General features: G+C 41.8%; 1 protein-coding gene across 1 annotated transcript in view; it reads right to left on the bottom strand.

Moving 5' to 3' along the window:
* Positions 1-13,918, bottom strand: part of LOC141107755 (calpain-2 catalytic subunit-like) — a 77,969-nt gene extending 64,051 nt beyond the window's left edge. Inside the window, exon 1 of the mRNA XM_073598689.1 lies at positions 13,646-13,918. Within this exon, the coding sequence (XP_073454790.1) occupies positions 13,646-13,879 (234 nt within the window). The 5' untranslated portion in view covers positions 13,880-13,918. The remainder of the gene's footprint in view (positions 1-13,645) is intronic.
* Between the last annotated feature and the right edge of the window lie 1,454 nt (positions 13,919-15,372).

The following is a 15,372-nucleotide window of genomic DNA, read 5'->3' as shown; positions in this document are numbered from 1 at the left end:
GTGGCACTAAACATAACTATTTAAAAACTGTGAGCAGGTAGCTCTTTATTGCAGAAGAGATAGTGCAATGTTTCTTCTGTAGTAAGAAAACTTACCTGCCTGCTCACAGTCTTCTACTGATTGCCAACTGAGCTGCTCATGCCACAGTACGACTGCAAGAACGATTGACTCCCATGTGCATGTGCAGGATGACATCATTCCACCAATGGCCAATCAAGAGGCCAAAAACCCAACACCATAAAGTAGCTGGGGAGAAGATGGCAGTGGCCAGCAAGGGATTTAACCGTTGCTTTGCTGGAAGGTGGAGATGAAGGTTTTTCTGGCACTGTGAAATGCACTGAAGGCTCTGTGACCCGTGGTGCCAATATCAAAACAGATTCAGGTACTTATACTATCTCTATGTATAAATGCATTTCATTGTTTTTAAAGTGTTACTAAACCCAGGAGCCTGCATTCACTATATCTGAATACTGTGTACCGTCTCCCACAGTACACATAACATGGAAATGCAATTATTTTAGTAAATATAAACTATTAAATACCCTTTTCTCATCAGCAGTTTATAGCAGTTTTGTAACTTCTATCAGTGTTTGGCTGAGCACTTGTTAAAGGTTGTAGGAGGAGTTTTCATTCTCCTCTGACTGTCCTATGAGGCTGCATGACGTTTGACCCTCTGTTTGGACAGTGCCAATTGGCCCTGTTCTTCTCACATGCAGCCTCCCAAGAAAAAAAAAAAACCCTAGCAATACACACCAAACTGAGCATGTGCAGAGTACCCCCAAGGCTCTGTACTATTAGCAGATGGATTGGGGACTGGGGAAGATCAGAGAAGACAGGATCAAACAGCCCTTTTACACACTGTGGAGGAATAACCCCTTAGGTTCCACAGTGAGTATAACTAGCACGCTTTATTGCATATACAGACTGATTTTACTTTTGTGGGTTTAGTAACACTTAAAAGAATAAAAAAACATAACATGTAGCCAAGGGTTTGCTAATATAATGCATTACAGTTGTTATGGTTGCAAATTAGTTTGGCTCCCTCTAGTGTCCTTTTAATGCTGTTAGGACTTTCTTTTAATTCCTGAGAAGCAGCGCTGCAAAGCATTGTGGGAGATGTAGTTTGGAGGAGGAAGTGACTCTGTTAGCTGGATCAGCCCTGAACTACAATACAGACAATGCAAAGTGCGCAGCACTGCATGCTGGTAGCAGTAATAAAAGGAACAGCGTGGCCATCTTTTAGCTTCTCTGGACGTCATTCAATACCTGCCAGCAGGAGGTCTGTGTGAATAGGAGACTGCGGCCTATACAGCGCGGAGTGGAATTGCCAGCTGCTAGTGGATCGGTGTGCAGTGCCAGGACATCTGGAAGTTTTCCTGCATTTCAGCCAACCGGAGGAGTGTTATAGCGCGGTGGCGCCATCTTTTTCATCAGACTGAGACATCAGGAGGGGAGTCCTGACAGAGCCTCACAGCCTCAGAGTCTACTGTGGTGAGAGGGCACATGCCCATTTCAGTAAAGTGCACTGTTTGCTGAGTTACTTACATACTGCTGGTGAGACTTATAGTTTCACAGAAGCGATTCTACTTATTCACAGGCAACATACATCTGAAGTCTGGGGTTTGTCATTCCCTGTGCTGTAAGGTCAGTACTGTATTACACTCACACATAAGGAGGAAGTTACAAGTGCCATATTTCTTCAGTTAAACAGTCATTAGCTAATTAGCAGTTAACTAGTTATTAGCCATTTATGCTACAGTTTGCTTTCTCTCTTTTGTCCTGTTGGATTACAAGTACTGCAGTTTAAACTAAAGGCTAGCTGAAGATATCTGGAGTCAAGGAACTTTTATCATCTTCTGCAAAGCATTACAGTTCTATTTGTAGCTTGAACTTTGAATTACAACCTAGGGGGAGCCCTTGAGTACAGGTTAAATATTGCATTGTGTTATTGAATGTGAGAAACATTGGGGTTGATTTACTAAAGGCAAAAAGACTGTGGACTCTGAAAAGTGCAGTTGCACATGGCAAGAGCAGTTGCTCCAGAGTTTAGTAAATTAGCAGAAGCTCTGCTGACTTTCTTCAACCAATAATGTGCAAGCAAAAATGCTGTTTTTTTTTTTTATTTTCCTTGCATGTGATTGGGTATTCTTTGCAAAGTGAAGCTTTACCTCATTTACTAAGCTCTGGAGCAACTGCACTTGCAGAGTGCAATTGCACTTTCCAAGGTGCACAGTCTATTGGCCTTTAGTAAATCAACCCCATTATATTGCAGCTTGGTGTGTGTATTGAGGCCTCGGTGGGAAGGTGTTTAATATAGGTTTTGGAGAATATTGAACACTTTGTCCCATTGTACACTTGTCTACATATGCTCCCTACGGTGATTATTGAATCCACAGTTTTCATATCTATACTGATTATTTATTGTTTGTGTTTAATCATTGTGTTTGATATTCACTCTAGTAAAGTTCAGTGACATTGTGTGAGTTTCTCATTGATAACATCCCATTGCAGAATGAAACCCAAGGTGTCAGAGTTAAAAGAGAATCTGCAGAGTCGGGGTAGCCAGTGGGGTATAGAGTCAATCAGCAGCCCTCACGGGGGGGGGGGGGGGTACCGCTACACATGATCAAAAAGAAAGCAGACTGGTTTGTGTGGGCAGGGATTAGTTCTTACAGATAAAAATAGGAGAAAAGAAGGAGGATGCTGGTTAGGGGATGGTACAGGGTAGAACATGAAAGCAATTAAAACATAATCTTATGTAAACTGCTCCCGGGCTATATAATATTGGCAGGGCTCCAATTCAAATATCAAGCCTTCCAAGTATTAGTAAAACTAATAACACACACTGTAATATATCTCCACAACTCTGGCTATGGTGTTACATTGCAGTATACAGTATCATGGCTAAGGTGTCTTTGCAGGATACCTCACTATGCTGGAATGGTCCTGAAAAATATAAAGCTATTTTTCTACATATTGCCCATGAAAGTCCACACACTTGTTCCAGTGGTGCTGCATGACTACTGTTCTTTCCAGGTAAAATTTTTTTTACACAGCAAGTTTTAGTTTTTTTTTGTAAAGATTATGGTACAGAAGGTAATTTGACATTTAATACCAAAAAAAAAAAACCAAAACCAAAAAAAAAAGCATCTTAAAAGAACACTAACCACTTGCCGACCGCTGCACGCCGATATACGTCGGCACAATGGCAGCGGTGGGCAAATGGGCGTACTTGTATGTCCCCTTTAAGAGCCAGGTATAGCAGAACGTGCCTGCGGGAACCGGTGGACTCTATGTCCGCCAGTCTCCCACCGATCATGTTACGGAGCCTCAGAACAGGAAAGTGCCTTGTAAACAAGGCATTTCCCCGTTCTGGCTTGTGTCGTGACAGAGATCACGTGACTTGAAGCCCACCCCCCCCACAGTTAAAATCACTCCCTAGGACACACTTAACCCCTTTATCGCCCCCTAGTGGTTAACCCCTTCACTGACAGTGTCATTTACACAGTAATCAGTGCACTTTTATAGCACTGATCGCTGTATAAATAAATGATAATGGTCCCAAAATAGTGTCAAAAGTATCCGATGTGTCCGTCATAATGTCACAGTCCCGATAAAAATCGCAGATCGCCACCATTACTAATAACAAAAAATTTAAAATAAAAATGCCATAAATCTATCCCCTATTTTGTAGACGCTATAACTTTTGCGCAAACTAATCAATATACGTTTATTGTTTTTTTTTTTACCAAAAATATGTAGAAGAATATATATCGGCCTAAACGGAGGAAAAAAATATTTTTTTTAAATACTTTTGGGGGATATTTATTATAGCAAAAAGTAAAATATAATGCGTTTTTTTTTCAAAATTGTCGCTCTTTTTTTGGTTATAGCGCTAAAAATAAAAACCACAGAGGTGATCAAATACCACCAAAAGAAAGCTCTATTTGTGGGAAAAAAGGACGTCAATTTTGTTTGGGTGCAACGTCGCACAACTGCGCAATTGTCAGTTAAAGCGACACAGTGCCGAATCGCAAAAAGTGCTCTGGTCAGGAAAGGGGTACAATCTTCCAGGGCTTAATAAGCAATGGCACTAACTGGAACCAAGGCTGATTTCATAACGAGTGCAACAATTTGATCCTTTGTCATGTCTGCAGCGAAAATTTACATTTCAGGTTATGGAAGTAAGCTCACTAGAAGAGTTAGCATGTTCTCCTTGTGCTTGCATGGATTTCCTCCGGATTCTCCGCTGCCTCCCACATTCCACAGACATGCTGATAGGCTAACTGGCTCCTGTCTTAATTGGCAGTAGTAGTGTGTTTACGTGTAGCATCCCCTTTCCCCTAGGCAGTGTTGGAAGATCTCCAGGTGAGCTAGTATTTCACCTCAGGGCAGAATTCTTGACTCTTTGTGGGTTAAAATGAATGAATCACTTTAGGAAGGACCAGGAGCACAGGCGTGGGACCGAAAAAGAGGAGGATCCGAGACAGACACTCTGTGCAAAACCAGTGCACAGATCAGGTAAGTAGGACATGTTTAGTATTGTAATGGAAAAAAAAATAACCCTTTACAATCAATTTAAGCTCCATGATCCCCATGATTAAGCTTCGGGATGAAGTAAAATGCATTGGGGCTTTGGCTTGGCTAGAGCCCGGGCTGAGGCCGTCATTCCACATAGCCACAGGGTCTTGCAGTGAAGCACAGGACCTTTTTTGTCTCTTAAATAATAAGAGTACTGTACTAAACAACCCTTGTAAAGTAGAAATGTCCAGGAGACTAACATGCATTTTTCAGGAGACACTCCATTTTTTATGGTACGGCACGCCACATGACTGCGTCTTTGAAGTCAATACAGGTGTGAAAATTCCTCCTTTTGTAAATCAATACCCCAGTGTATAGAATTCAGCAAGCCATATGTAGTTACAACACAGATCCTTTTCACACACTAATGGAAGTATACAGCACAACAGGTGCTATGAAAAGTATAGGGTTTCCCGAAGCCGACCTCTCCTCAGTTCATACACAAAGCATAGTTTTACAGTATGAACACTCCAATGCACTGTATTTGTGTAAGAAAATCTTTTATTACACACTCCACAGGATGAACGGTGTCACAACATTGGCCCGGATACTGGAGAATACACCCACAAATGAGTACCACACAGACAGTACACTATACTGTCAAAAGTATTGTGACACCTGCCTTTAAACACACATGAACTTTAATGGCATCCCAGTCTTAGTCCATAGGGTTCAATATTGAGTTGGTCCACCCTTTGCAACTATAACAGCTTCAACTCTTCTGGGAAGGCTGTCCACAAGGTTTAGGAGTGTGTCTATGGGAATGTTTGACCATTCTTCCCAAAGTGCTTTTGTGAGCTTAGGCACTGATGTTGGACGAGAAGTCCTGGCTTGCAGTCTCCACTCTAAATCATCCCAAAGGTGTTCTATTGGGATGAGGTCAGGACTCTGTGCAGGCCAGTCAGGTTCCTCCACCCCAAACTCGCTCATCCATGTCTTTATGGACCTTGCTCTGTGCACTGGTGCGCAGTCATGTTGGAACAGGACGGGGCCATCCCCAAACTGTTCCCACAAAGTTGGGAGCATGATATTGTCCATAATGTCTTGGTATGCTGACGCCTTAAGAGTTCCCTTCACTGGAACTAAGAGGCCAAGCCCAACCCCTGAAAAACCCCACACCATAATCCCTCCTTCACCAAATGATTTGGAGCAGTGCACAAAGCAAGGTCCATAAAGTCATGGATGAGTCTTCTAAACCCCAGTACCAAGTTCCCCTGACACCTCTGTGAGCCCTTCTGACCCGTTAGTACCATGCCTTCCTGATCCCTCAATTTTAGAACATCCAACCCCCCCGTACCCTGCTGGGAAGGGGTTAACATCTAGGGCATCCAAGATGTGTGGCTAAATGAGTGTAATGTTTACGGCTTTTTACTAAAGATCTCTCGGTTTCTTATCCCTGGATTAAGTAACAGGAGATATCTTTCCCTCTGTACAGAGTCCTGTGTTGATTGTTAAACACAGGGCTCTGGGCTGTGACGGGACACAGCTGATCAGCAGGTCCTGGGCATTAATCATTTACTGGGACTTGCTGACAGACACCCGCTGTATACAATCACAGCGGATGTTGGGGGGGTTGCCTAAACCCGGAAGCAGGCAGCAACACACCAGTTGCCTGCACGGGCTGCCTGTCTGCAGAACATTGTGGTCAAGTGGTCCTTAAGTGGGTTATACAGGGTTTCCTCTAAAGAGGTTTAAATTTCTTTGAGTTGAATATTTTTTTTTCTATCTTTTGTAAGCAATTTAAGAAAGCTTGATTGCATTTTTTTTCCCAAGATCAAAAGAATAATATTTTAATCCATTGTTGCTGGGCCCTTGAATGGCATGGGGCCCATAGGTCAGTGCCTACTCTGCTTCTTTGGAAATACGGCACTGCAGAGGTACAACTAAAGTAGGAGGATTTGTTTCATCTTTGTGTTTCACCTGAGGCTAGTCACTATATTGGGTATATGTAAGAGTTTACAAAACACTTTAAGGTAGTCTGATACATTATTACTTGCCGACAAACTGAACAGGATTTTCAGGATGGAGACACTAGCATGTTCACAATTCTGTGCTGTTCAATCTCTTATGCTTCACGAGCAAGGCATGTTAACAAGGCTGCCACGAATGTAGGCAAAAGCAGTGTTTGGACTAAAAAACACGCAGAATTAGTGTCAGATCATCCACAAAGATGGGCAAAGGTCCAGGGGGGGCCAGCTACATCATTCACTCTTATGCCCTGTACACACGGTCGGATTTTCCGACGGAAAATGTGTGATAGGACCTTGTTGTCGGAAACTCTGACCGTGCGTGGGCTCCATCACACATTTTCCATCGGATTTTCCGACACACAAAGTTTGAGAGCAGGCTATAAAATTTTCCGACAACAAAATCCGTTGTCGGAAATTCCGATTGTGTGTACACAAATCCGACGCACAAAGTGCCAGGCATACTCAGAATAAATTAAGGACGAAAGCTATTGGCTACTGCCCCGTTTATAGTCCCGATGTATGTGTTTTACGTCACCGCGTTTAGAACGATCGGATTTTCCGACAACTTTGTGTGACCGTGTGTATGCAAGACAAGTTTGAGCCAACATCCGACGACGAATGTCGGATCAATGTCCGATCGTGTGTACGGGGCATTACAGTAAATAGAGCTGCACGATTCTGGCTAAAATGAGAATCACGATTTTTTTGCTTAGAAGATAGATCACGATTCTCTCGGCGTAACATCATCTTTCACATTAAAACAAAAAAAAAAAAAAAATTGGGCTAACTTTACTGTTTTGTTTTTTTTTTTTTTTTTATTATTATTCATTGAAGTGTATTTTTTCCAAAAAAACTGCATTTGAAAGACCGCTGGGCAAATACAGTGTGACATAAAATATTGCAGCAATTGCCATTTTATTCCCCAGGGTCTCTGCTAAAATATATATGTTTGGGGTAGGGTTGTCCCGATACCACTTTTTCAGGACCGAGTACAAGTACCGATACTTTTTTTCAAGTACTCGCCGATACCGAATACCGATACTTTTTTTTTTATGTCACGTGACAGTGTTTTTTTTTGTTTTTTTTTTTTAACAGTGCTCCTTTTTTTTTTTTTTTTTTTTTGGGGGGGGGGGGGGGGTGAATGGTTTATGTGTGTGTGTGTGTTTTGTTTTGTTTTTTTAAATTTACAATTTTTATTTTTTACAATAATTTTTTTTTTATTCTTTATTGCAATATGTGTTTTTTTTGTTTTTGTTTTTTTTTTAATCAGCCCTGTTGGGGGGCTTTGGTGAGACATCAGGGGTCTTAACAGACCTCTGATATCTCCCCCTTGAGACAGAGAAAGAGACAGAGGATAGAGATTCCCCAGTCCCTTTCTCTGCAGCCTCAGCTGCACTGAGAATGAATGGAGAGAAGACAGCGGCTCCTCTCCATTCATAAACTGACACATAGTAATCACAAGAGATTACAATGTTTCAGTTATGTGAATGGACAGAGTCAGCTGACTCTGTCTATTCACAAAGGAAGGAGGAGGAGGACGGCGGAACGGAGGGGGAGAACGGAGGGGGACAGAGAAGGAGGGGGGAACGGAGGGGACAGCGGAGAGGCACAGGGAAGGAAAGAGGAACGGAGGGGGACAGCGGAGAGGCACAGGGAAGGAAAGAGGAACGGAGGGGACAGCGGAGGGGGACAGAAAAGGAGAGAAGAACGGAGGGGGACAGCGGAGAGGCACAGAGGAAAGGAGGGGGCATGGAGGATAATGCAGTGACAGTCAGCGGTGAGCGATCACCGCTGTGTCACTAAAGCAGCTGAAAGCCGCTGGGGGAGAAGCTTGTATCTCCCCCATGCGCCGATCACAGCTGACTTTTAGGTATCGGGGAAGCATCGGGAGCATTTGCCCGAGTACAAGTACTTGGGCAAATGCTCGGGATCGGTGCCGATACCGATACTAGTATCGGTATCGGGACAACCCTAGTTTGGGGGTTCCAAGTAATTTTCTAGCACAAAATATTGATTTTAACTTAAGAAAGAAGTGTCAGAAAAAGATTTATACTTTAAGTGGTTAAACTTCCTGCATTTACACATTGTTGAAAACTTGGCAGACTGCCAAGATTATTTATTTACACAGATGTTCTATCCCTTTGATCTAAGAAGGAAGCTTAGTTACAATGTTTCAAGTTAAAAGACTTGGCAGAATGCCAGATGCTTTCTTTTGACAGCTGAGTGAGCAGATAGTCTCTCCACTTGTTTATATGAAAGAATCGGCAATATCTGCAGGAGAGATCATCAGTGGAGGTGAATCGAGATCACAATTTTTTTAACGATTAATTGTGCAGCTCTAACAGTAGATCAGGATATATGGCAATCGGTTGAGGGAGCATGCATGTGTAGACAGTTGATGGTTGATGGAGCATTGGGGCAGATTATGCCAGCAGACACATACTTCACAGCTTTAGAAGAGAAGAGAGGGGCATTATTTAGCACAAAGTATGTAGGAAAAGGACACCCCCAGTTGTGTGAACCATGGGGAATTAACAGGCAAAAAATGATTGACTATATCAAGTGCTTTACTTTTTCTACTACTTTATACTGGCTTCTCATAATAACGCGAATTAATTTATATGTGGTATAAAGTTGATTGTAGCCATTGTTAAATTTTCAGGACAAGCTTTCAGGGTATACCACAGTATAGAAGCAATAGAGAAGGAGCTATACCCCAAAACTTTGTCCAGCAAATAAAAAAGCATTACAGACAGTACTTAACTGTGTTGTAAGCTGAATACAAGGTTTGATGTAGTACAACAGTTGAGAGATATGCATAAATGGGGAAGTTTTTTTCCTGTGCCTATTTCCAATGCCAAGAGTGTATCTAAACACAAAATCAAGTTGTAATTTATTGTAGTTTACCAGTCCTTAGAAGTGGTAGCTGAATTTGTTCGTTTTTTTTAGACTTTTTTACCCTTTATTTTCACCCAGTAATCCTGACAGTAAGGCTAGTCATATACATTAAAAAAATTTTGTTCAGCCCTGTTGACTAAATTAGTGAAATAAATAGACCCCCCATCCACGGTGGATAAAAATCGATGATTAAAAAAAAAAAAAAAAAAAATCTGGATTTTTATCTGATTTTTTTGATTTAATCGGATTTTTTCCTGCAAGTTGAGATAACATGCACTGCATTGGTATTAAAGATTCAAACTACCAGCAAGAATGAGTCCTTACAGTTAAAGAGCACCTGTCATTTTAGATCCATCATGGCAGAGCCTGTTAGTGGGCCTCCACTCACCTACTGCTGCCACATCCCTCACCTCGTTGTGTCACTGCCGCATCACCAGCCATCTCATTAAAGTGAATAGGATTGTTGGTGTGTCAACAGTGGATCAGATGAAGAGCCGCTGTCGGACAGAGATGACAGTTGCTCTTTGAAAATGAAAAATTATGATTTAATTCGAGTTGATAGTGATTTAAATCATGATTTAAAATCTACTTGATTTAAATCAAATCCACCTTGTCCCCATCCACAATAAACAGTATGGATGGAGAAATCTTCCCTGCTGGCTTTTGTATACTGACAGCTGCTGCTCCAACGGCTTTCAGAATACTAGAACAGTGCCTGCATCTGGCTGGCTGCAGTCACTGTTCACCAATAATTTTCTGCCCATCTCCTTCGATTTTCACATTGAATTTTGTCGAGTGGTGGCAGGGCTATCAGTTCAGCAGGATTCGGCCACATTTTGAGATGTATATGACCAGCATACCACACATCTGTCATAGGGTGACAAAGCTCACTTAAGCCAGCCATAGATAGTTCAAACGATTCGAACCATGTATGGGCAGGCTGAACGTGCTCAAGCTGTTCGATCAATCAACTTAGGTACAACCAGCCTGACAGGCTTTACATGTGATTTTCGCTAGCAGCTGTTATAGCTGCTAGCAATAATAACTGTTCTCCCAGCAGGGGCGGCTTCCCCACCTCCCCTGCCGGGAGAACACAATGACTCCATGGGAGGGATTCCCCTGTCAATACTGTCTGGTTACAAGAAAGAAAATCGCTCTGTCTATGGCCAACCTTACCGTACAGTATCTATTGAGGAACACCATTGTCACCCTAGGACAGAACACCTCCCTCTGTTGTGTTATCTACATTATGATGTGCTTTGTAGTACACAGAGATAGTTGGGAACAATGTAACTGACAATGCAGCACCAGAAGTTATCAGTTAACAAGATTTTTGGCAGGATAAAAAGGGTTTTATTTGCATTTATCAACCAGAACACTCTAAATTGTATACTTAACAGATCAAAAGGGAACAAATAAGAGAACTTTGTTGTTGGGGTTTTATTAAACTTTAATCCGTCTCTGCATACACTTATGCTAAGACTAAAGGCCATTCACAAGATAAGAATACCAGCACAACCAGTACAAAGGATAATTACCTGATGTATTCAATAGATAAAATTGACTCAAACAAGAAATCCTAAGGCAAAAGAGATCTGTGGTCTTTACTATCCGGGTCCAGAAACCTGCTGTGCCCATTATGAGGGGTCCCACTGGCCAAATTACATTATTAACAGAATCCTGCCGTAAAGTAGATTGGAGGTGGCCATTAGTGACCTCTCCTGAATAAACTAGTTTCTTGTCATGCCAATCTAGTGATTTCAGTAGTGTCGCTGACCCAGTAAATGTAAGCAGATTAGGGTTGTGCCTTCAATCTTTCCTCATTTGCATGCTTATTGCAGGTCAGCGACTCAAACTATTGAAGTCACTAAAAGCCAGGTAAATAGCATTTTCACAACAAGTTCGGCAATCACAGCTTACAGTATGTATTTGTTTTGTCTTAGCACAGGTTTCCGTTATATTATGACTTTAAAAGAGGGTTGAAAGAGAGAATGGAACTACAGCAAGAGGTTGTTTCTCCTGGAGTCCCCAGAAGATAAAGCCAAGAGGTGACTCAGCAAACCTCTGGAGGCTGATGCTTTCTCTTTCTATCGGCAGCAATGGTTGCATGGTATAGGTTACCAGGCTACAACCCAGCACAGCGCATTTACAACAAACATTTGGAAGCAAAAACGCGATAATGTAGTTATACATTGTAAGGGGTGGGTATATGGTGCCAGAACAGCATTCAACTCTTCTGTGGAGCTCATGGGTGGAATCCAAGGGATTCAAACCAATAGACAAGAGCCAGTCATTAGTGGGGAGTCATTGGATCCCAATAGCCTGCGACTTGTATTGCTGCGAAATCTGAGGAACACCCTGGGAAATATTTGTAACAGAACTCTTATCGTTTCACTCTTCACTGACAATTTATATACCTGTTTGAGATCCTCAAGATACTCTATACATTTGTCTGTACAATGCATTAAATTAAAATGAAAATGTATTAACTACTTGCTGACCACCCTATGGCACTTGTACTGCTACAGGGTGGTAGCTGTGCGCAGGATCACACATACAATTTTTTTTAATTATATATATATATATACACACACACACACACGTGATCCTGCACTTCCGCCTGCAGGGGGTGCGTGCACCGCCGGCGGGCCACTTCTGCTGTTAAAATTCACATCAGAAGTCGATCTGCGGGTCCCGGGGACTCTTATGTCCTCTGATTGACAAAAAGTAAACAAGGCATATCTCAGTTGTGACAGGGGGGAAGGGATCGAGCCTGTGTCTCTGCAAGGCAAGAAGTATGTCACCAGCATACCAAGGATCTTCAGAAAGGGTCCAAAGCTTTATTCAGCAATCACATCATAGGTACAATAGCGATGTTTTAGAGCCATGCAGGAACCAGGGTTGCGAACTGTCAGTAAAATAACAGACAGTTTTCATCTGTCCATGAATGTCCATTATGGACATGCAGACTGCTGGTGACATTCTTCTTGCCTTGAATGCCTTTGGTCTCCAGCTGGTTGGTCACTACATCAGCCAATTACATTTATTGCCAAATGCAGGAATGTGTGCATTGGGCATATTGTACTTGAAAACAATTTCAAGACACAGTACACCACAACACCCAGAGCATTTTAAGCTGTGTATTATGATGTAGTGCCGGTGTGTTGCTGTGCACCGTTGATGTGCAGTGGTATGCATTTGACAATGAATGACAACGCACTGCTGTCTTGCATTACCATCTGCGTTGGTGTCTATTTTGGCCATTTTAATGTGTGCTGCCTTGCATTACAATAACCTGCGTTGGTGTCTATCTTGGCCATTTTAATGCACCGCACTTGAGGTGCGGTGCGTTTCAGATGTGTTTTTAAGCACATTTTACACATTTCACTCTTTATCTCTATCGAATGTATGTTTTATTGGAAACCATACCAAAGATAGTAAGAAGAATTATGTACCAAAAGCACAGAGGTGTCAAATGGCCTTAAACATTTTCATTATCGATGAAACCAAAAGAATTGTCTCTTTGGTATTTAGGTTATTGCAAGGGTTACCAAATAAAAAATAAAAAGAATGTTAGCGTGGCCAAAAATGCCCAGCAGCTTGGAAACTGTCTACGTAAGTTTTTTTGTGAGAGAAGAATTTTAGGATTTCAACATTTAAATTTGTTGCGTGCTAAAATGAATGAAAACATTTTAAAAACTCCTGTTATTTTCAATACAAGATCAGCACATATTCAGCTGCTTGTAAAAATGCATATTGCCCATTCTAGACCTTTCATTGACTAAAGTATATCTACAGCAGTAACTAGGGTTGCACCGATACAAGTTTCTTGAGTCATCTGTGTCCCATCTGATAGTTTTCTTTTTACTTCTTGTCCTGTAGACACAGACAGTTGGAGAAAATCTCTCCAAAGTGAAGGAAAATCCCCTCTTGGATAGCTATCACTAGTACAGATGTCCTTTAGAAAATCTCCCCTCACCTGTTCTGGGGACAATCTAAAATGTTCATATTTCCCTTATTTTTAGTCCCAGTGAAAATGATCACCAGAATACATAGAGAGTAAATCTCCCAGCAGAGCAGACAATAAAAATCTCAACAGGGGTTCTACAAATTACACACACTAGACAAAAACTAAAAAGGTTTGTCTTTAGATATACATTCATTTTTTTAGACTTGTTTGCCCCCTCATGCCTTACCTGAGGTCTTTTCCACTGAATCCCTACGGTGTCTGGAGACCGGGGTCCTAACTTGTTGTACCCCAGTGATTTGGGCTGTGCTGGAAAATAGGGATCCTCAAATAGGCGCTTTTCCTGCAGACATTTCTTGCGCAGTTGGTTGTAGTCTTGATCCAGATAAGGGCTAATATTTGCTTTAGAATCATTGGACGTATCATCCTTTACCAGACGCACAGTGATTCCTGCTGGGGCCATAGTGACCAAAGTGAGATCACCTGTGTGGTGCCTGTGTATATGTGTAAAAGGAGATGGGGAGGGGCCAGGTGACAAAAGATAAGCTTTTTCTATTGACGCTCTATAATCAGTGACAATACAGACTTGGTTCCATGCTGTGTTAAAGTACACAGGAACTGAATATTCAATTTTGCTCCTACACAGATAATGCAATAATAAAATTAAGACGAGTTAGAAAACATTTTACAAACTTAAAGTAGCCACTAAAGCAAACTGAATGACATTTAGCTTGCTAAAAGCATTGTGTATCATGAACTGTTGTTTTTGTTTATTAAAAATGTTGTTTTCACCTCTTTCTCTTCCTTTGTTGTATCCCAAGCCTGCTCTCCTGCCTACATGCATGCATTACAGCAATGTCTTCATGACATAGTTCAGGGCAGGGTTTCCTGATGGTGATAACTGTGGACCTCCGGAGTCTAACCTGAGGCCCTCGGACCTTGGTAGTCTGTAGTGGGAACATTGATGGCAATAGTATTGATTCTTACTAGCTTCATGTAACACGTTCCCAGTTTCATATGGTCTTCTGCAGCATATACCCAGCCAAAAATGTAACATGTCCAAATGCTCTGACCCTCATTTCCTCAATTAAGTCTGCAGTTTGACAGTCCTCTCAAGCATTACATATATTGAACACAATGTACGGCCCTTTGGTAATGTCAAGGGCCGCATTTGAGGCCCCCTTTAGCTCATAAGTTAAGACAACCTCTGCTGTAGACCATGCCAACGCAAGGTGTGTGGAAATTTGTAGTCTCTAATGGAAGCCCATGTGACAATATTGGGGACCACCTTTGTGAGACAGGGACAGAGCCTTGTCACTCTATAACGGGAGGTACAAGGACCTTCATAGTAGGATCACCAAGTATTATTTTAAGGAAAGATTGCAGCTTTATAAAAGGTGTAAACACCATCTTTCAATGTTATGTATTTAGCTTCCGGTCATTGCAAGATTCAGCCACCAAGAAGCCTCAGAGGGTAAACAGACTCACCCAGGAAGGTACATGGGTGAAGTGTCAGAACACAGGGAATAGAGACCTGGGAAGGTCTCCTTTTATAGATCTTCACTTGCATCCCAACCAAGAACCCGTGTTTGAACAAGCTTGTGCCCACAACCTGACCAGAAATGCAGATTTTGTATCTAAACTCTACCCACAACTCTCTTTTAAAAGATTTAGCCACTTGCCATACTACGAGAGACAGTAAAATTATAGAAAGACCTAATGACACAGCAACTGCCCAGACTGTGGCCAACAACGGCCGTCAGTTACAGGAAGTATCCTATTGCTGACCTCCTAAAAAAAAAAAATCCACTTGCCATGTCATGCTGATTTTTGGAATTCAATACCTTGGGAATCACTAACCCAAGACAAGCATACAGCCAATGAAGTATAAAAAAAATGATTTTTTTTGGGTTACCTGAATGGAGTCGCAGACAACAGCCAGGTAGCCCTTTGATT

The sequence above is a fragment of the Aquarana catesbeiana genome, linkage group LG09 (genome assembly GCF_042186555.1).
Source record: "Aquarana catesbeiana isolate 2022-GZ linkage group LG09, ASM4218655v1, whole genome shotgun sequence".
Taxonomy (NCBI): domain Eukaryota; kingdom Metazoa; phylum Chordata; class Amphibia; order Anura; family Ranidae; genus Aquarana; species Aquarana catesbeiana.
This window is presented reverse-complemented; position numbering and strand designations above follow the sequence as displayed.